This window comes from Bombus pyrosoma, linkage group LG9 (genome assembly GCF_014825855.1).
Source record: "Bombus pyrosoma isolate SC7728 linkage group LG9, ASM1482585v1, whole genome shotgun sequence".
Lineage (NCBI taxonomy): Eukaryota > Metazoa > Arthropoda > Insecta > Hymenoptera > Apidae > Bombus > Bombus pyrosoma.
In genome coordinates, this window is record NC_057778.1 from 4,489,179 (window position 1) to 4,511,705 (window position 22,527).

General features: G+C 32.4%; 2 protein-coding genes across 12 annotated transcripts in view; one reads left to right on the plus strand and one right to left on the minus strand.

Annotated features, from left to right (window-relative positions):
- The window catches only part of LOC122570621 (protein RUFY3-like), a 30,500-nt gene extending 27,175 nt beyond the window's left edge, over window positions 1-3,325 (minus strand). For 2 of the 6 annotated variants that reach the window (XR_006317861.1, XM_043733174.1), the window contains exon 1: window positions 442-1,562. Coding sequence is in view for 5 of the 6 variants with exons in the window: in XM_043733174.1 (XP_043589109.1) it covers window positions 442-802 (361 nt within the window). In the remaining variant the exon portion in view is untranslated. Of the gene's footprint in view, window positions 1-441; window positions 1,567-2,849 lie in introns of those variants that run through there. The other 4 variants (XM_043733171.1, XM_043733172.1, XM_043733170.1 and 1 more) reach the window with 4 other exon arrangements.
- Window positions 3,326-6,293: 2,968 nt separating this feature from the next.
- LOC122571211 (soluble guanylate cyclase 89Da-like) lies at window positions 6,294-22,525 on the plus strand. Of its 6 annotated transcripts, none has more exons than XM_043734663.1 (13): window positions 6,297-6,933; window positions 12,590-12,789; window positions 14,104-14,297; window positions 14,579-14,712; window positions 15,788-16,024; window positions 16,802-17,004; window positions 17,561-17,668; window positions 17,783-17,951; window positions 18,598-18,741; window positions 18,884-19,037; window positions 19,338-19,447; window positions 19,970-20,059; window positions 20,138-22,524. In XM_043734663.1, the coding sequence occupies exons 1-13, from the start codon at window positions 6,835-6,837 to the stop codon at window positions 20,246-20,248; spliced, it is 1,953 nt and encodes a 650-aa protein (XP_043590598.1). In that variant the 5' UTR covers window positions 6,297-6,834; the 3' UTR covers window positions 20,249-22,524. The 6 variants fall into 6 exon arrangements, with proteins under 6 accessions (XP_043590603.1, XP_043590598.1, XP_043590602.1 ...); XM_043734664.1 differs by having other exon boundaries at window positions 6,300-6,923; window positions 20,138-22,522; XM_043734666.1 differs by lacking the exon at window positions 6,297-6,933 and adding an exon at window positions 7,038-7,273 and having other exon boundaries at window positions 20,138-22,523.
- The last annotated feature ends 2 nt before the right edge of the window (window positions 22,526-22,527 follow it).

Consider the following 22,527-nt stretch of genomic DNA (forward strand, 5'->3'; position numbering starts at 1 on the left):
TAATATATAAATATTCCAAATCAATTCTCTTCATAAGTCGATTTTCCTTCTAGGATGTGATAGTCCTTATTTTCTCCTTGTCTTTCACTTATGGAACGATTTGATACTTTTTAATCTATTTTTACTAACACCAACCAGCATTCAAATCCCTAAGCGAAGTCAAATAATAAACGAGCCGGAATAAATTTCCCCAGGGATCGATCTCCCATGGAACAACGTCAACTAACCCTAAACTTAGCACAAAAAAAATAAAAAAAGAAGACAGAGAAAGAGAACAACCAAAGCTTCAAAACTTGAACTCGTCCAACTGAGATGTAAGAAATAATAAATCTCAATTAAGTCAATATTGACTGGTGCAAAAATTCTCAACCCGATTTCCAAATATATATAAACCAATGAAAATAGAATGGAGCGAATAGTGCAAGAACATCGAGTACAGACACAAGCTGGAAACGTGCTGCAATGGCGGTGGGCTTGGCGGCATTATATCGCGAAGCTCTCGCTGATCGGGAAGCTGTTGCTGACGATGATGATCATTATGATGATGATGATGATGATGGTTAATACCACTGAGAGCGAACGGTGGCGATGGTGAACGTTGCATCGACTCCTGCAACGAAAACTCGACATCCTGAAGCTCTTTCAGGCACAGCCACTCGCCGTCGACAGAAACACGGAAGTTGCACAGGTATATCGTATCCTTAGCGCCAGCCATGTCTTCTTCAAGCATGACCCCACTGTGATGCACACCGTGGTCACCCGGTGGCCTGATCTTCAGACCGTTTTTGGATTCTTGCCGCATAGAAGATCGTTCGTAACAATGGATTGTTTTAGGTCACTCCAACTATGGAGTTCTTACCTTAACCGAACCTTTTTCTTCTTTATCGATCCTCTCAGTGACTATTCTTTAAAGTAATGTAATATTTCAAAAGATTAGTCTCCTCTGTTTCGTTAACTTCAGTTTCTCTGAGAAAAGATATCTGAAGAATTTTGGTTTAACTCTTCTGATATTAATTAATTAGACTTGTCTCTTGGAACAAAGCTCTTCTTCGTCTCCAATAATGTCATTAGAGTTCTTCCAGTCGACGTTGCTCTTGACAATTTCAATCAGCTGATTCGTTTTCACTGATGTAACTTAGTTGGTTCGTATTGGTCGAATTGATAATTTGATTCTACTTATTTCGATCACTTTATGTTTACACGAACAGCAATAATAATTCTTTTGCTGTTTTAATAGATCCGGTCCGTGATATTTGTACGATATTGATATTGTTAAATTGCTTGAACAGTTAGTTCGTGATATGGAGCAAATGAAATATAGACACTGCGGTAAAAGCGATGAAAAGAAACTTTGGCTAAAGCAGAAAGACGGCCGTTCGCACTCGGTTCTAATGCTACATCGTAGCTGAACGTTGCGGCAGTTGGTTTCTTAAGAGCTCAACATAGCAGAGACTGATTCACTGTCGAGGAAAACTACGTATGACGTGTGTTCCGTTGCTCACGAAAAATTTTACGACGAAAATGGCGAGTCGCCGGCGAAAAGTAATATTGATTCTCCCGCCGACTTTACCTCCACCTACGATAATCAATATACATGCTGGAGCAGCCAGTCCGGAACGTACTGCCATCTATCACGGTTCGACTACGTCGATAAAACAGAATATAATACAAAACTAACATAATAAAAATAAAATCTAAATTGTACGTGTATATATATTGGTGAAAATTTTGCCACAATGCAATTAAAATAAAATAATTTTATAGAATTATACTTTACATATTTGTTATAACTTGGATTGTGTAATTTTAGTTTTATTTAACTTAAACGGATGGAACATTTCGTTTGTCTGTAGAAATATTTCTATGATAATGTTATTCTTATGCATTATATTATTTTTTAAGATTGTAAAATATTACTTTTATTCTGTAAACTTTTCAATTATTGTGCATTACATTCTCAATAGCTTCTTAACTTTATTTCCATGTACGATATTAAAAATTCTTAAAATGACAGATCTAAAATTGAAGAATCCCTCGAAAATTGAAAGATTGATCAAAGATAACAAAATTATCAAGGTTCTTTCACTACGCAAACAATTATGCAATTAGTTAGTTAACTAACTATAAATATGTTAATTGCTATACGCATTTTATATCGTACTAGAGTCTTACTTAAAGTGTCGAAATATTATCTTGTTTCAAGCATGAAACATTATAATACATATTGCTTAATCGGAATCCCTTATCAAATATTTAAATAACAACTATTTAACTACGCAACGGTAGCAACAACTTAAAGTAGTACTGTTACCTTTTATCAAAATTCTGACGAATACTACTCTTGATCTAAATATTTTATTTTATAATTATAATGTTTAAAAACATTAATTCACCTTGACATCACTAGTCAGGGGTAACTCCTCCTCAGATGTCACTAACAAATCTACTATCGGTCATAGGGATCACATACTAATTCACCAAGAACTATATATATCCCGCGGTTCTTTTTTATGATCCTCGTTTTTATAATCTTGTTTTACAGTTAATCTAAACCATAGCATATAATCACACAATAATTCATCCTAACAAAGGTAAACGACCTATAATCTGGTCAGCTGTCGGGCATGTAACACGTGTAATATTGCCATTGATGATCACGTGACAATGTGTCAATTCGCGAAGTAGGCGTTTCGCGATAAATAACGGAGATCTAGAATGTGCGCGCTGATTCGTGTACGCATCGTCGGATGACGTTGAATCGCGCGCACTTTGCACCGACGGGAACGTCGACTTTGAAATGCGCGCCGAAAACGGATCGAAAACATGCACCTATCGTGTTATGTACTTACGTCTCGGTAACCACCAAGCGTCTAGTTTTCTGGGCCTCGAGACAACCAGATCCGGCCACTTGTCCTCCCTTATCGAGTAAGTCGACGGTGATCGTGATACACTTTTCTCATTCTCTTCGGACACTAAGCTACCGGTTAACGATTTCTCGGACGGAGATATTGGCAAACCTTCGCTACTCTCCGCGGCCATGTTTACGTTTTCACTGTACGCTCGCGCGCGCGCTTGCCAACGACTGCCCATGTCATGCGTTCTTGCGCGCGCCCACTGTCAGCGATGGGAACGACACTCATTCAAATCGTCGTACATTTGAATAACATTGTGTAAACTCAAGAACGATTCTGATGTAAATCGTATATGATTGCCATTGATTGTTGTTTGATTGTTCATTGACATTTGTGAGTATATCGAAATATTTGAAACGTATTGTAACCTGTCTGTAATGAATGATGGTGTTTATCTATAGAAACATGTATCGATATGTGTATGTATATATATCGATCTCAGATTCTTCCAACCTATAGATCGTAAGAAGAATACCTAAGGAGAACGTTGGCCTTAGGTTGAAGGTTGGCCTTATTTCTTGTTGTAGAATAATCTGTAGTGAATTAAATATAAAGTTACAATTATATTTTGGAGAAGATATTTTCCGTATGCCTTTTCTATGCCATTAAACGTGCATTTTTATCTAGGTTAAATGTGATTTTAGATAATGGATTCGATAATATTTACGAAACATTAATATAAATTATGAAGATTTAGATGAATGCTGCATATATCAGATTTATTATATAGATATAGGATGATGTATTGTAGTTATTGCTATATGTTGCAGTAGTCAGTAAACGTACATGATGTTATCTCCTACATTCAACAAATATTTCAATATCAAATGCATTGAATCCATCACTCCTAACATGGTACGTTCGTGTTGCCATAGAATCGGTTTGAATGACAAGAAACATTATATACTTGTTGATTCCTAACTTACTGATTAAAGTCTATTAGATGAATCATCGAAATTCAAGAATGGAAGATACAAAATGTGTCGTGTCGAATTAGGAATTAAAATAAAAACAATTAAAGTTAATTGTTAATGTGATTAATTACAATTTATTATTGTGAAAGATTTAATATAGACAATATTATAACGATATACTATAATGTATTATAAATTTACTTATGAATGACAGTATTATCGTACATTTCAAATTTATAAGATAATGAGATTATGATTTGCAATTGTTCATATATTGTATACATTATAACTAAATAATTAGTATTGTTATAAATAATATTGCCAATGGTATTAATTACTTAATTGATATAGTTAGCAGGACAATTCAAATTAATAAAATAAAGAAGGTATGATCTATTTTCCAGTATAAAAGTACGTAACATATGATTTGTACATATATGTTAAGATACCAATGGTGAAAATTAAATGAATTGAATTTTTACAACTATTTTATAGTTATTTGTAATTTACAATTTCATTTAAAAAGCACTTTATCGGTTTTCATTTCCGTGGTACAAAGCAATCTCGTAGTACGACTATTGTACTGTAACATGTATTTCTTCGTAATTTCCTGTAGCAGGAATAAAAGAAATTGCCATGTTCGCACGTTCAATTCCCACTTTCGAAAACGAGTTATAATGCCGTGTATGTCGCTACTACGCACAATAAAACGTTGGCACGTGTATAGCAAAGATAACAGTACATCTTCTATATGCCGAGTTGTACATCTTGTTTTTGTGACATACATTATCATACGCACGATTTCGTTCTCTCGCGCGTATGCATTCGTATAACGAATACCCACCACAAAGATAAGTGTATGTTTAAAAAATTGTTTCATAAAATGCTACTTGTAGAACATAGATAAATTTCATACAATAAAACATTTAACGCAAATAGTTTAGACAGATTAAATACAACAAATTTTAGTTAAATGTATTCAATCTGAATCTGTATATTAAGGATATTAGATCTTAGATTTATGTTAAGAATTTAGTCTGTAGAAATTTATACAAGGCGTTAAATGTATTCTGAATAGTAAAAATATATTAAACGTTAGATAGTTTGATTTTATATTAAATATTAGCTCGAATAAGGTTAAATAGATCTGTATGTATTACGTAGCCTGTGTCTTCATCGTGCATGAACTACTTTATATTGGAGTATATAGTACATGGTAAGCTAAATAATTTATCGAATCTCAGACGTCAAGCTCACCTTAGGCAGCAATTTCGATTAAATTTTAATCTGAATTGATAATGAGATTGCGTTTACGCCAAGCATACGTTGAGTTCTATTTACTAAAATAGAGGGATTAAACCCCAAAGTCATAATACGAATCGTCTCAAGAGAGGACAAAGGACAGTCTACCTAATGAATAAGCCATTCATTTAACCAGACAAACCAACTTCTCTCCATTCTTATCAACTTTAAACTTAATTTCTCAGTCGAAATATTACACATCCAATTGCACAACTTGAAAGTTTCGAAGTTCAAAAACTATATTCTAACTGAAATCTTTGCTCCCCACGAAATATCTTGACACGAAAAATCAGATTATCGTATATTTATTATTCACTAGGTAGATTAGAGAAAATATTAGATACATATATAGATATACGTAAGTAAGTAGATCTTTTATCACACTTCCTCAGAAGTTTCCTCAGAAAGATAGTCCAATTAAATGAACTTTCCTCTATTTTTACTAACCTTAAATTTCATTAATCGATACATTATACATACTTGCATCACTATTTGCTATTATAGTTTAAATCTTTAATATTTACAAACTACCTCTCAGTTGCTATACATATTGCCGTTTACTCTTCATAAAAATATCCCTAGACAAATTATTCAAACAAATCAACTTCTCTCCATTTTCATTCATTTAAAGGCTGATTCAAACACAGCTAGCAGTTTCGTCCAATAGCATGCAAAGGTAAACATACACTGTTTACTTTGAAAAATCATTACGGACGAAACGAAGATACAATCGATGTTTTTCGATGAATCAACAGTGTCAATTTGGCTTTACTTACTACTTGACTAAACACTAGCCCTATCTTAACTTTTCAGCCTTTAAACTTGCATCAAAACATCACTTTTATCTGTTCTTCAAAAAAATAGGATTCCAGTCACGATTTTGTCTTTCGTACCCTACATATCAGCTCCGCAGAAAAAAGATTTAGCCAATTTACGTGTAAATTACATTCATCGCATGTCCTATGACTTTTCTCATTATCAAACATACTACACAACCGAATTCTCCAAATTTCCACCAATTTCAAATTGAGTCAATCGGATCAGCTTATATATAAATTGCATGTATTAAATTTCTTAAGACTTTTCTCATTAACAGAAAAACTATTCAACAGAACCAACCACATACTTAATTTAAGAAATCTCTGCCACCCGTTAAATGTAAAAGCATCGAGCTGCAAAACCTACGTTTCCAGCTATCATCTCTGACATTTCACGTACTATCTCGTCAGGAATGAGATCAGACTAACGTATATTACATACATATAACTTACTGTCATCGCATACGTCAGAATTTCTGACAAGTAAGGGAAACAATTCCCAGGTGTACGTACGCGATCGGAAGATGAACAGGTGTCCAAAGGTGCCAGGAAGCAGCAGAGGAACCAGCATGCTGCGCACGCAGTCGGCGTGAATCCTAACCACCCTTCCCGACTCTGAACCCCCGTCGGCACTATGTTGAAACTCAAAGTTAGGAGCGCCGTCGAGCCGGACCAGTCTCTCTGTGTTCACTCTCTCGTACAGAGAGATAATAAAAGCGCAATCTGATATGGCAACTGTCATGGTAATGGCGCGAAACACTTGACTGGAAGACGGCGGTGCGACGCGTTCGCCGCGACGATGCGACCGACGTTCCGCGCTCAGAAACACCGTCGTGATCGCGAAAGATCGCATTTTCCCAATTCCGGGCACGAGCTGCTTCCTTATGAATGCGTACGTCACTTGGTGAAGTAATACCGCGGAAACAGCCGGAACAATGTACGGTATGCTGTTGGAGAGTGTGCAGCACTTCGTGCAGGTCGGTAAACGTATGTACAAAGAAAGAGAAAAAGATAGACGACTCTGTGTGTGAGTGCTACGCTTTTCGTTAAACCAGTACCCGAAGATCCTGTTTATTCTCGTTCCTCGTCCGTGTTCGAATGGTACCTGCTCTGTTATCCTGAATCAACGTGTGCTAGCGTTCGATTACGTTTAGGTATTCGATTGTATCAGGCAGTTAAAACGGTGTGCGTGGGTTGAAAGTTGAAAGAGAATTGATACGATCAGCGGTATAGTTCCTTGATCCAAAATAATGTAGTTATTCGATGGTGAGATAAGAAGGAAATAGCAAGGCAGGAAGCACATGCACCGCTGTACAGGATTAATGTGGTAACTGGGCCCGCGTTTTAACCCTGTTGTGTTCTTTCAGTTATTTTTAAAGTTAATTGCTTTCCTATTATTAAGAAATTATTGTTCAGATTCAGGAAGAAATTGAATAATAATTGTTGATACGCGTGGTTTTTAATTTTTATTTTTTGTTGAGAATTATTTGAAATGTTAGAAGTCTTTTTGTTTATTAAAACGAAATTCAGAGATAGAAACTTGAGGACTGTGAGAATCAAGCAAAATTAGGGATAGAATATTGCTAGAAGGAGACTTTTGAACTGTTACAATAAATTATTTCTTTAATACGATTCGTAACAGTAAGATGAATAAACGTGGTCTTTATAAATTGCGAATATACACGTATAAAAATTCCTATTTTTGTGAACATATCTAAAAAAGATGGAACTTAAATAGTGATTCATGTTGTGTATTAAATATTATAACGACTATTCTGCTTTGGATGTTTTATATATTTCTGCGTATTATGTGCATTTTTGCGTCTAAATTTTTCGTAAGTTATGATTGTATCTTTTTTTTTTTTAATAAAATCCACAGAATTCTTTGTCAGTGAGGAATATCTTATTTTATGTTTTATATATTTCGCGAGTTATTTATGTCCGTGTTTAAATATTTCCTGTTGCAGACATGAATGTAAATATTTGGTAACGTATGCAGTATACATATAGGTTCATTTGTGTTTCCTAGTTCGATGAATATCTTAAAATCTAGAAGCATAATTAAATATAATTGTATTAAATGTAAGTGCCGCACTTCTATAAAAGAGAGATATGAAACATTAAACACAATTCTAGCAAGTAACAGTAGGATTTCTTATAAAAATAATATCTAATTCCTGATAATCAAACTCTTTTATGCTACTTCGTTTTTATATTTAAAAAAAACGTGACTCATCTTGATTTTTAGCATCACCCTGTATGCTTGATGTTGATCACTTCGATTCGTACCAGTTAAACTAAGTTTCTCTAAATACAATAGTTTTTTTTCCTTGTTAAATGTCATTACTTTTTCATTCCCATACATGCGCGTACCATTTTGCTACGAAATGTCAAACTTTGTTATCTTAGTAGATATATGTACATCAATTTGTAAGAAAAACATAGGGGTATTTGAAAGTATGTGCAATGAATCTGAATACCAGGTCGGGAACAAGTCTTTCATCTGTTTTTGTAGTTTTATAATTATGAAATAACGTATAAAGATGCAAAGCGAAATCGTATCGATTATTTATTATACAAAATAAAAGAAAGTATCCTTTAATTCTTACTTTGCAATTAATGGTACACATAAATTTTCTTTCATCAATTTCTTTTAAACATCTACTACCTTCTTCAACGACTGTATATCATTCTATAGAATTATTATTACTGCTACAAATACCGCATTGCGTTATAAAATTTTTAGTATTCGAAATAAACCTCTACATTCTTGTCTACTTCGCTAAATGTTATTTCTTACTAAGAGGTAATCAAAGAGTTTCCTCAATTAATTTAATAGCAGATGAATAGATATGTATTCTAGTAATTAATAATTACAAATTTTTTCTATTGCATGTAATCATCATTTATGGCAAATAGATTATAAAATAATTTCATTTTTTTAATTTAATTTAACTAAACCTTTAAGTCTTAATGGATACGTAAGTGGCATTCAAAGTTATATATCTGTACAATTTTCTTGAATCCTCTAAATATAATTTATAACCGAAAGATCGTAAAATAATTTTATTATCACAGATTATTTGTAACAATTAAATTCTTACAAAATACAGCATAATTCGTGATTCAGTACTCGCGAACAATAGTGTGTATAATTAATGCCTACATTTATCCAACAAATATAATTGGAAACTATAATTAATACAGACTAAAGGTCGCTCGATAAAACACCTTGAGGGAATATGAATGAAATTAATCGAAAAGAATTTCTCTGGGAATAGAAATCATAAAAGAACATGATCCGATCTGCAACGCGATAGCTTTCTCCAATATCCTCCTTTTCTCAGTCTCGGCGATTTACGTCCGTTCTTAATCATCTTGATAAAGTATTCCAATTTGTTTAAGTATCGATGACTGAAATAAATATCCTAATTCCTGCACGAGATTTTAATCCTCCTCGTTTTCGGAGCAAAACGATCGAATGCGACAATAGAATTGTGCTTCTGGAAAAATTGCCTCTCCTTGTTCGGCAATTGTTGCCTTTGCAAATCTCAACCCTTTTCGGTCGTACAAACGAAATGAAACTGCCGTACATTACTGTCCATAAATATTTGAATACTTTACTCGACTTACAGTAACCATATTTAAATTTAACGAAAGTTTTATAAATGAATGATTAGAGTATGGATTTTCGTGATTAAAGATGAAGATCAGAAAATCAACGAGAAGATACTTATCTTATGCTTCCCTTCTGTGATCTTTCATTCAGAAATGAAAGAACCTGAGGCACAAGCTTGTTAAGTAATAAAATAGTTTAAAGTGTGACGATCATAAACAACAGTTTTATTATTAATTATTACATTAACTTTTTGATTTGGGCAATTTAATAGCTCAATTACGCGTAAGTATGGTGGCCAAAAAGAACAAAATCAGTACAATTCGATCTATCTATAATTTTATAATGAAAGTACATTGTGTCAAAAATAAGCAAGTGTCTGGATACTTTTGAACGATCGTGTATATCGATGTGTTTATCAAGCGGCGTGCAAGTTGCTGATTTATTGTATCGTCCGAAAATAATCAGTCGTTGCGAAAAGAGTCACGTAGTGGCCGAAGGAAATGGTTTGAAGGTACGCAACAAACGAGCTACCTGAATATGGATGGATTCAGACTTCCTTTCGGTAAGACGCCTTAATTGTACGAAGATTTAAAAATAGCATCGTTCTTCCGTCACTTAAGGACGCTAATTTGTTTTTCTAAATAACTTTTGTATCAATAACGACCGCTTAGTCAACAATTTATTATTTATTGTTCACTGTCCTTCGGTAAATATCTACGAAAGCGAATACCTCGTTTGAAGTTTCTGCAACTACGAGGCAACTTTAAGGAATAAATTTTATGTAAGAGGAAAACTAGCTACACTATCTCTGTTAACATGCATGGGTCGCGTCGTCTTGATTAATTCCTTTGAAGAGATTCTACAAGGTAATTGCGATCTTTAGGGGTATTAAATCGATCGATCGAAAGTTAGGAAATCATTTAATTAAAAAATTAAAAGTCTCTTGGACATAGTATTAGAGAATCGTTTGATTAAAAAGGTAAACAACTATTTGATCGCAAAATTAGAAAATCGTCCCATTAGAACTTAGAAAATCGTTTGTACATAATTTATGAGGCAAAGTAATTATTGTAACGAGGACTGATAGAATTAAAATATACGATAAAAATTGTACTTGTGCATAACTCAGCGTTTAATTGATATTTGATAATTAAAAATTGACGATTCGTTCTATTTGAAAAATTTGCGTGTCCATTTGACATGTTAAATCTCACGAGGTCTCATTAATGTCAAGACGATATTAATTTTCGTGACTAAAGTCATTATGTCGGAAACAGCATTGATTATTCTACGGGGAACTAGAAATTGGCTTGATTGCGCGAATCAATTTCTTGTGAATATGTAGAATAAACAACATTTTGTACATTTAATGATATACACATGTGTATTAAGTGACCGTTCTGTGAAATGTAGTAATGAATTTTTAATATCAAGCGTACCAATTGTAGTTCATTTTATATGTACTTTGTGCATATCAAATTAATCACCTATAGAAATGAACAGACACGAATGAAACTAATGAGTTCATATATCACATAATGAGATCTAACAAATAAAATTATATTTTATTTGATTTTGTAACTTACCAATGTGTAGAAATAATAGAATTATAGATATGATCAGTATTAAATATTAGGTGCAGAAAAGGTTCTGTGTGTACTTTTAATTTTACAGCCAAACAGCGGTACTTCAGAGTGAAATTTTCTAAAATTTTTTAACATATCTGTATACGGCTGACGTTAAATTTTTAAAATATAGGTCCAGAAAAGATTACGTAAACAATGACAGTAAATGTGCTTGATCAAATTTGTTTTATTAATAAAAATTGCTTTGAAATTGCTGAAATATTATTTTCTTTTATCTTTAATGTAAATAGACGGTTAAAAGTTTGTTTTTATCCTTATTGTAACTATAATCTTTTAATATTTTCTCGTATTTATTTGTCATTCGATATCAGTAAAGATATAGTCGATAAAGTACAATACACATAAAAAGTAATAGTCTGTGAAAATGATATCAGAGGAAGGAAAGGAAGTTTAAAAATGAGCCACGTGTCAATGCTTTTAAATGTCCGACGTGAAAGAGCAACAATAAAGAATTAATCAATACATGTAACGAATGGAAAAAGTTATCAACGTAAATGAAAAATATTTGAATGATTGAAATTTTAAATGTCTTAAAAGTGAAGATACATCGTATTCATAAAGGTATAGAATTCTTTCTTACACCTAATAAATTCAATATCTCTATGTTTATAAATGAGTTTCATTTGAATAATGTTTAACAGCATTTTTCAAAGAAACTAATGAAGAAAATTTCATTAATTTTAAGATGAGAAATATACGTGTTCTGCGACTTGATTCATAGTAAATTAAATGCAACGAATATAAAGTCGTTACTTATAAATGACGTAACGAGTTCCATAGTACAGAGTTCGCTCTTTGTTTTTCGTGACGAGGAAACAATAGGAACTATGAAGGGTGAAATATTCCCCGGAGCATAATAAAAACAGCTAAACGTTCTGTCCTTTTATATTGTCTTTTCTCACCGTTCTTGAGCCATTTTTATTGGAAATCAATCATCCGATGGCATAAAAATCTGCGTGAAAAAAATAATAAAGCCACAAACTGAAAATTTTTTCCACGTTGTTCATCGACACGTTGAACCGTGAAAGATCATTTTTCTGAGGAACTAATATATCAATTTGACATATTACATTTTGATAAAAAGTTTTCTATATTTTTTAGAACATTAAAATCTTCTATGATATTACATTTTGAAATTTAAATGAAATTTACAATAACCCTTTCACTGACTCTCTTCACATTACGTGGCTTTCGTTATAACGTTATATTACGTAATACAATCTTTCGAAAATAAAATTACTAGGAGTAGTATAAAATGATTCTCTAAGAAAAAGAAAAATGTGAAAGAAAGTAATATGGAAAGTAATATAACCAGGATGGAAAAAGTTTGTTCAGAAAGAATGCTAATAATGACAGAGCCATCAAATTCTCGTTACAGTTAGAATACGGCGAGGATGTGTGGCTTCAGCTCCTGGAAAGAGCTGATTGCAAACATATGGTTTTCAACACGCGACAAACGTATCCCGACGAGCTTATGACCAATTTAGCTGCTGCATTAGCCGAATGCAATGGCGAATCCGTGGAGGATGTAATGCAATTCTTTGGGAAGTGTTTCGTTAGATTTTTTAGCAACTTAGGGTAAGTGAATTTTCTGATGTTTTATAAGTCATGTAGAATCTAAAAATACCAAATGTGGGATAAAAAGTTCCTTCAAAGTAAAGAAATATATCGATTGTTTAATTCGTATGAAACAATTCTACATTGTTCTAACGATAAATGTAAAAATATCAATAGCATGTGTGATTGATAATTGAAAAACATAATATGTAAATAAAATGTGTCAAAATGCTTGTTTTATTGTTTGTTTAGTTCTAAACAATTAGTTCTAAACAATTTATTTAGTACTAAACAATTTTATGTTACTCCAAAGAAAGACATAAAGAAAGAAAAATAATATGTAGGTTAAAAATGAAGGAAATATAATATGTGGATATAAAAGGAAATTCCTAGAAACATATTTGGTCTGTTGCAAAACTGGAGGCATAGAAGGTAATTGTGACGTTTAAATACACAAACAAAGTCGAAGTCATTTACGATCGCACAAGTTGAAACACATGCCTGACTGAATAAAGCTCATACCACGATATTGAATTTAGGTTCTGGTTAATTAAACGGACCAATTACTATTATACATCGAGAACTACGTGATGTAGAATTAATTATTACCTGTGGGAACGAACATAAGTTCAATTAAAAGCTTTGATTAATATTTTATTGCACTTGAATCGATACTCCAGTTGACATCATTAGCAAACCACTCCTCAAGCAATCAAAAGGCCTATTTTCCACTACCTGCATCAAATGTTTCATTTTATTTTACTGTGCTTTTTGTTTTTGCTCGATGAAAATAAAGAGAACCATGTGCTGTAATGGAGTTGAAAACTATTTGCTAGATTGTCTCTATTATATACTTGTTCTTGTTATAGTTTATGCAATCAGAATCATGTGGTGTACCGTTTTATCAATTTTCAAGAGGGAGAACTATTTGAATATGGAACATAGGACGTGATTTATGTCGATTGTAAATTTGAAATGCTAGATGGTTGTAACTCATAAATTTTTTTTAATCATCCGAATAATCAATCAGGCTTTAAAATAATTACTAAAGAATATTGGTATAGAAAGTTTTAAAGAAATATATTTTAACAAGAAATTCATTTTAATTCGTTCGAAATATATTTATTTTTTTCTTTTTTCTTTTTTAGTGGAACTAAACGAATTTTATTTTAATGCGAATTTCTGATAATGCAAGTGCTGATATAACATTTCTTTCGAATCGTATAAGAGTCCTTGTTTCGTGTCACTGCCGTTTCCATTCTTCCAAATATTCAAAAAGTAAAATTGGGATTCTTCTAGATTGAAATTCAATAGTAATTATTATTTTTGTAACAGATATGCCTGCATGATAAAAGCCACTGGTCGTTATTTTTGTGACTTTCTACAAAACGTCGATAATATTCACATGCAAATGAGATTCACGTATCCACGTATGAAAAGTCCTTCGATGTACACTACACACGTCGACCCACAGGGTGTAGTGTTAGTTTATCGAAGCACTAGGAAAGGATTTACGCACTATCTTATGGGTAAGATAACACAACTTTTTAAGATAAGTCTTTTACTCTTTACGACTGCTTCTACTTTAACTTTCGCTTATAATATATTATATATATAAAAATATATTCTTCTTATATATATATCGTATATATATGTACATAATACATGAAAAAGGAAGAAAATTTTCGAAATTAATTACAGAATGAGATAAAATCTAAAGGATACAAGAAATTATTTTTCACAAGATAAAATCGATATAAATTTAGTTACAAAATATACAACAAAGATTCACTTTCATATTTTTCCTTAGGTCAGTTATTTCAAATAGCGAAAGAGCTTTACGAAACAGATTTAGTCATACGAGTATTAGGAAGTTCAAACAATATTCCTGGTTCCAGAAGCGTAATGGTTAAATTTAGAATTGATTTCGACAATCGTGAATACGTAAGTAATTCCATAGAAATATTTCAACCCATGATATACGAGTAGGTATATGTACAAGTAATAGTTTAATAATTAACCCCCTGTCGGCAATATGGTTTTTCACTAAGACGGTCGGCATTATGGGTCTTTCAATTCCTGACCTGATTTCTTATTGTTTTCAACTTTAAAAATATCTGAAAAAATTCTCAGATACTTATCATAGTCTTTAATTTACCATATAAGTGATACTTCAACCAAATGTTTAAATCTTTTTCCAATAAAAATAAAAATTTGACACAAAGTTGCGAAAAATGGGAAATTGTTTGAAAGTACACAGTTTCGTAACAAACAAATATTTCAAGGAGCTATTATAGGATTTTACCGATAAGACTATGATCTTTCGAAAAAATATCAAGAAATTCGTCAACCTTCCTATATTTGCGGGATTTTTGAGTGGATTATTTATTATTGAAAAATAACACGAGACACGCGTTAAGAAAGAAAGACTGTGTATCTTATACTTATTAACGTATAAGGAACATAAAAGTCAGACGAGACACTGATCGCTAAGAGGTTAGTATATTGTATATGGAAATAAAAAAAAAAATTACGCGACATTAAAATGACGTGGGTGGCAATATGAGTCGTTGAAGGTATGGTGCTCATATTACCCTCGTAGTACTTAGAACTGAATCGGAGCTACTGAAGCAAACAGTATTTACTCAGTCAGAGTCCTGTAGGTAAGTTTTTTTATCTGACACCTTCGTTTGGTATTTTATCTGACACCTTAACGACCTATATTGCTGGCGGGGAGTTAAAACGAAAATTTTGTATCGTTTACTAACTGTCTGCTCTAATAAAACGGAATTATTTTTGATCAATATAAGACTTCTATATAAAATGTAAATTTTAAAAACTATTAAGATTTTAGCTTAGAACATTGGAATAAATTATTCTACCTCTTGCAATGTTCATCGCCATACTCGATATAAAATTTCCATGCTTTTTCATAAAATAAAATTATTTTTTTATTTTCTTTGCATTTACATATGTATCTCCACTTAAAGTTTAAAATTATTCATGTTCACGTTCTTAGATCACAAAGAACAACAGTATGAAAACTCCACTTGGCCGTGAATTAGCACCGGTGTCAATATCGTTCCTTTTACGTCTTTTCCCATTTGGAGTGGTAATCAACAAGGATATGAGGATATTGGGGGCCGGTGATAAACTCCTGCAAGCATGGGGTGGCAGTTCGTCCATTTTGAATAAACACGTCACGGATGTTTTTAAATTCCGTAGGCCTAAAGGGATATCGTTCACGTGGGGAAATGTAAGGGAGCTTTTTATGACAAATAAAGCAGAAAGTGTCTAATTTTCTCAAAGTTAAGGGATAAGGATATTGCATTATATAACTGTATCTCATATCCATGTAAAATATCTTTTCGTATAAAAGTCTTTCATATTGAGTTGATATAACTTTTCATTTCGGAAAGTTACACATTTGGAAAATAATTTTCAACGCTTCTAAACTTTTATTTATTTTAATTACTATTATACTACATCGTTAATGATTTTGTCAAACAAAATGGTTGCTCTATTTAACGGAACATTAAATTAAATTACATTTTTATATACTTTATAAAGTATAGTTCTTCCAAGTAACATCAAAAACACGTAGGAGTAATATTTAATGGGTGAGGGAAATTTCTGCTTAAGTTTCACTATGAATTTATCTAAACATTCATAAAGTTTTTATTAATATTGTAAACTTCTACTTTAAATTCCCAATATTTATAAAAATTCATACGTAAAATTTAAAGTAGAAATTCTCAATATCATCACCATTACTCCGCGTACTAACTAATAAATTAATCAACAAGGAACCTTGATTACGTATTTTATCAGTTTTATAAAAGTCTACCTACTTTCCAAGAAAATAATATTTCATTACTATCTTCTTAGGAAAAGCTCGTCTTAGTTACTCTCTCGCAACATGACCATCGTAATTAATTCCTCCTTATTAAGTTCATTAGCAATTTATTTCTTAATTGGCATCCATACTTATCAAAGTCTTCGACAAAGTGATAACTTACCTGCATGTGGACAGGTGATGTACTTGCATTCTGTGATGTTCGAATTGGAGCTGATCAGATTAAACGATAACGATGCTTCATCTAACTCAGACAATACCCCAAGCACCAGCTCGGGATTGGATAGGCGAGGCAGTCAAGGAGCCAGGAGCATACTATTGAAAGGTCAAATGAGATATATCGAGGATCTTAAAGCAATTATTTTCTTATGTAGTCCCCTGTAAGTTGACGAAACATATGTATATATCAGCCTCTCAGAAGCTAAATTGGTCAACTTGATGTAATCTATCTCGATTGTATTGATTTTATTGGTTATGACTATGTGATTGATATTCAACTTTTACAAAGATAGTGACCCACGCTATCGCTCAAAAGTTTAAAATGAATTATTTATGATGAGAAGAAAATCGGATTTTTTAATGGAAAAGTATGGATAGACATTGGTTAATACTTAACTATATAAAGAGTGAAAAGATTGTATTAAAATTACTAGCTCATATCTTTCTTTGTATTTTTTGACAATTTATTTTTTGATATAATACTCTTAATTTCCTATCTTTATATTTGGTCCTATATCTAATAATACAAAATTCTAAATGAATTTAAAATAAGATAATTTGAAAACTAATTTTAGATAATAATGACATATCATTTTCCTATTATATGGGTTTCTAATATTCCATGTAGTTGATCAACATGGTTTCTGAGTTGCTCATCTCAAAATACCAAAGAACGAAATCGGTAAGAATATGAGACAATCAAAATATCTTCGACAGAATTAACAGTTTAGACGAATTGCTTAACATGGGCCTGTACCTGAACGACCTAAATCCTCATGGCTTGAGTCGTGAGTTAGTACTCGCCGGATGGCAACATTGCGGAAGGTACAATATTATTTTTTAACTACGGGTAAGATTGACTGAACTATAATTCCGCTCGTTCCAATTAGATACATTGTCATCGACAAAATACATATATGTTTCGATGCGTTATGTCAGATTAGAGATGATGTTTGAGAGGGCTGAACAGAGATCGACCGAATTGGAAAACAGCTACGCGTTGCTGGATCGCTGGAAGAATAAGAGCGACGAGCTTTTGTATTCCATGATCCCACAGACGGTTGCTGATCGATTGCGTGCTGGAGCTTGTCCTTTGAGCACTTGCGAGGTATTTGAAGATCTTGTAAAGTAATATTTTGAGTGCTTAGCGTTTTCAAGATCTCGTAAAATATTATTGTAATGTGTCTTTGAAATATTATTGCAATATATTTTATCGCTCTTTGTAGCAAAATGTATAAATATGCATATATTGGGTTTTGTCACGATTGTCGCTCGCATAACGGACACTGTATAAATATTGGACGTTATCTCTGCGAAATATTACCGTACCGTAATCAGTTTTATTCGAAATATTATGGTAATTGATCATGTTAAACTTTAACCTTTAGGCTGCCATATTTTACTGTAGTCGTCAGTCTATAATTCATCAAGGGATATGATTTTGATCCTCAAGCTGTTAGAATTTATTTTCTTCCATTGTGACGATGCTGACAACGTGAAAGATATAAAAAAGAGCAAAGGTTACAAAACCTTCTTTTTATTCTAAAATTGAGATTTTTCGAATTCAGGCAATTAATTATGCAGCGTAAGGGTTAAGCTATGAGAGTAGAAATTTCGAATAGATGAATACGCGTATTTAATTACTTTAAATGTAAAAAATTTGTAATACAGGAAAAATTAATTGTTGCAAAGCAAGGAGTCAAAATCATTGATGTCCAATAGATTAGTGTTTCAATATTCTTTTCCTTTTATAGTCATTCGAGTCTATTTCCGTGTTATTCTGCGAGCTTTGCGACTTCGATTACTCAACGATCGAAGGTGCAATGGACATTGTCTCGTCGATGAACGCTGTTTTTTCTTGTTTCGACTCGCTGATGGATGAATTTAATGTATACAAAGTGAGTTTCATATGTAATTTAAGCACTCCACTGCATTATTGTCAGAATAAAAATAAAATAAAAATACACGCGAGAACAGAATGCACCGATAGTTTTATAGACGTTTCAACGCAAGATATTTTACCTTTACGACTTTCAACAGGTAGAAACAGTCGGCCGGGTCTATATGGCAGCCAGTGGTGCGCCGGATAGAACGGAAAATCACGCGCAAAATATCGCAGACGTTTCGCTGCAGCTGCTGAAACACGTCCGATCCCTTAAGTTACCCTCTGGTGTCGATATTCAAATTCGTATAGGTAACTTAACACGAGATTTGTTTCCAATATATTTCATTTTTTATAATTCATTTCTTTTTTATTTCTCTCTCTTTTTTTTACCAGATATTAAAAGTCATATAGGCAATTTATCCCGAGATTCATTTGAAATAAATCTTTTCTGTTTCGTTTTCTTTTTGCTATCTTATCCTCTTTTCTTTTTTTTTGTTGCCATCAAAGTAGACTTAGTTTTTATGACAGATAGTCTGGTTTTCTTTCATATTTTCGAGCGATTGAGCGAGAACGAACATGATATAATACAAATGTATTCTACTTTCCTAGGGATCCATTCTGGACCAGCTGTAGCAGGTGTAGTTGGCATCAAAGTACCTAGATATTGCTTTTTCGGTGACACTGTGAATACTGCTTCTAGGATGCAGACGACTAGTCTGGTAAGTTCATTTATTTATGATCAATTCCACCGCGAAAGGATTGAATGAGCAGAACGAGGCAGAATAAATTTAAATAGACGAGTGAACCTTTTTTATACGAAGGGACTGAACGCGGTAGAAACATTAAATTTACATGCTACTATTACTGGAATTGAATTACTTGAATTAATATAATTTTATACATTTTAAAATATTTTATGCTTTACCTCGCTAGTAAATACAACCGTAGAAACTCCATAATATTATTTCTAACAATTTACAAACAAGTTAATCAAAATTCAATTTCGAGACATATATAGCCATTTCGAACTTATAACTTATCCAGACTTAGTGCTCTCACTTAATAATTCGACACATACTATTTTAGACTCTATTCTACATTGCGTTTTGTTCTGTCATAATTTAGAAGAAATAAAAATTCTTATCCTTTCATTGCCTATGTTTACGACACAATCGATTTTCATGTTCGACCAATTCAAATTTATCAGTGTACACAGTGATTTAAACATTTTCACGATTCAGCCTGGAAAGGTGCAGATCTCATCGGATGTGAAAGCGTTGTTACCACCGGATCGGTATTACGTTGAATCACGCGGATTGGTTTGGGTCAAGGTTCGTATCGCAGAAAGTTTAATTTAGGGATTCCCGCACGCCATGTTGTATAATTCGTTGGTTTACTGTTCCGTGCAGGGTAAAGGTAACATGGAAACTTATTGGTTATCCGACAAAGTAGACACGGACGGTAAATCGACCGAGCAACAAGCTACTAAACCGGAAGGACTTCTAGTCACTGATATTTAAAACTTGGTCAAATGACGAATTAGATAATTCTAATTAATTACTAATCATACTTCTTTTTATGGTTCAATGATTGGATCCCTCTTAGTTAAAGTATCCATTCTATCACACGAAAACTGAGGGAAAATAAAGTTTGATTATTTTCTTTGTGCCATAAATGTTTTTTCCCCTTTTTATTCATTCTAAAATATTCAATTCAAAGATTTTATTTCGTAATACCCTGTGTAGTGTAATTTTACTTGAAAGATAAAGAAACACAAGACGTTTATTTCAAATATATTTCAAAATATGAAATATCTTGAAAAAATGAAAAAATACTGCATAGGATATTCTGACTAAAGGGGACCGTGTTAGAAACAATCATAATCACTTTATTGATGTGCAATCACGCGTGCAATCGACATACTGATTAGATTGTTTTAGTTTTATAGTGATGTATAGAGATATGATAGTTCGTGAATAATCGTGGCATATGCGTTTACTCAAATATTTTTTAGGTGTTACTCGTTCATAGATTTCAATGTTATTTAATGTAAATGTTTTATATAATGATTCGTCGAATGATGAAAAAGATACGGAATCTAGTTACAAAAAGATAGTAAACGAACTTTCCTCCCATTTTAGTTATTTCCTCCCTTTTTCCCTTTCTTATTTTCCTCGCTACCTCCGGTATATTATAGGCTTAAGAGACTGTTTGCTGAGCTAAGCTTCTTCAATTGCTCTTTATATCCTACCTCCCGCAACATTTTCTTTTCTTTTTATTTTCTTCGTTTCCACATCAATTCCTTCGCTCCTATATCTTTTGTACCTTATTTTTACTATTATTACTTTTTTGCTTCAATATCTTAAAAATTGATAACATTTTTAATATATATTTAAAACATATTTAAAACAGTGTTTGTTATACAGAAAAGATATGCACATGGGTGTTAAACCTTAAATGCATGGTTTCTGTTAAATATAATAAAACATTTGGAGATTATCAACTTATGTCTCAGCATATCACAGAAAAATAATTTTAAAGAATTATCTGGGGAGAAAGAAATTATTTCTTGCTGTACAGAATAATATTTCATTAAGCAATTGCAAACAATTTCAATAATTTTATTTAATATTAACAATATAAAAAGTTCGTTCGTAACGCAAATATAAATAAACTACAACGATAAAATTACAATTAAGTTGAAAGTTGAGTATTATCGAACATTTTACGTATTGATTGCTATAAATATTTAAATTACCTAAGATGTGGAAAATATTACGAATTTAATTTCATCAAATCGATCGGTCAATCGTTCAAATGATCGAATTTATATTAAATGAAGAACAATCGACGTTTCACTGTATAACGAGTAACGCAAACGACACGATAGGCGTTTGATTTCTTCGTGACACGACAAATCAAGCTGCGGTCGGGTAGCAGGTACGTGAGTTTTCACCGAAATTCCACGTTGAAAAAAAAAACAGAGAAAGTCCAGGTGACTTTCTTTCTCGTGCGTTCGATGTTATGTACGAGTCGGACGCTCGATACGTGCCTTAATTTTCAATTGTCTCACCTGCATCGACGTAGAATAACGGATCGCGAAGCTAGCTATTATTTTTAACTTCTCGTGAACTCCATGAAACTAATTTCATCCCTCTATAATCTTCTATCTTTCTTTACAGTTGAGATTAAAATTAAGAATTACCTATGATTACATACTTTCTTCTCTTTTCGTCCCACAGTCACTAATAATTACTTCATTTGGCCTCATTACCTCGGCTTAGCTATGAAAATATATTGAAGTTTCGTTGTTTACTAATTTTGATCATTTTCTTGCATTCCATAATGTAAAGTTTTGACATAACTTTAATTCTGAGATATAAAATTTTAAATTCCTTTATCAAAGTAGAAATTAACAATAGCTACTGATAGATTACTTGATAACGAGAGGGTACAATAAATATGAAAAACAACATTTAAAAAACACAAATACGTAATTTTGACATTATAGAGGGCTAATCTATATATGTATAGTTGATAAATAAATTTAGTACTGAATGAAAGACCACCAAGATTAAATATGCCGAGCTTGTAGTCATATTGTTTCATGGTCAACTATAAAAATTCGCTAAAATCCTAAATTCCTGGCAGAAATATTCCACGAGGACGAATTCTAGTCTTTTGAAAAATACACTCGTAGGATCGTGCGAGTATTAAGTTTTCAGTCAGCCAGGACGATGAATTTAAAAATAATCGAAACATGAGTCAAGATTCTTGTACACGTATCGTGACCTTTCGA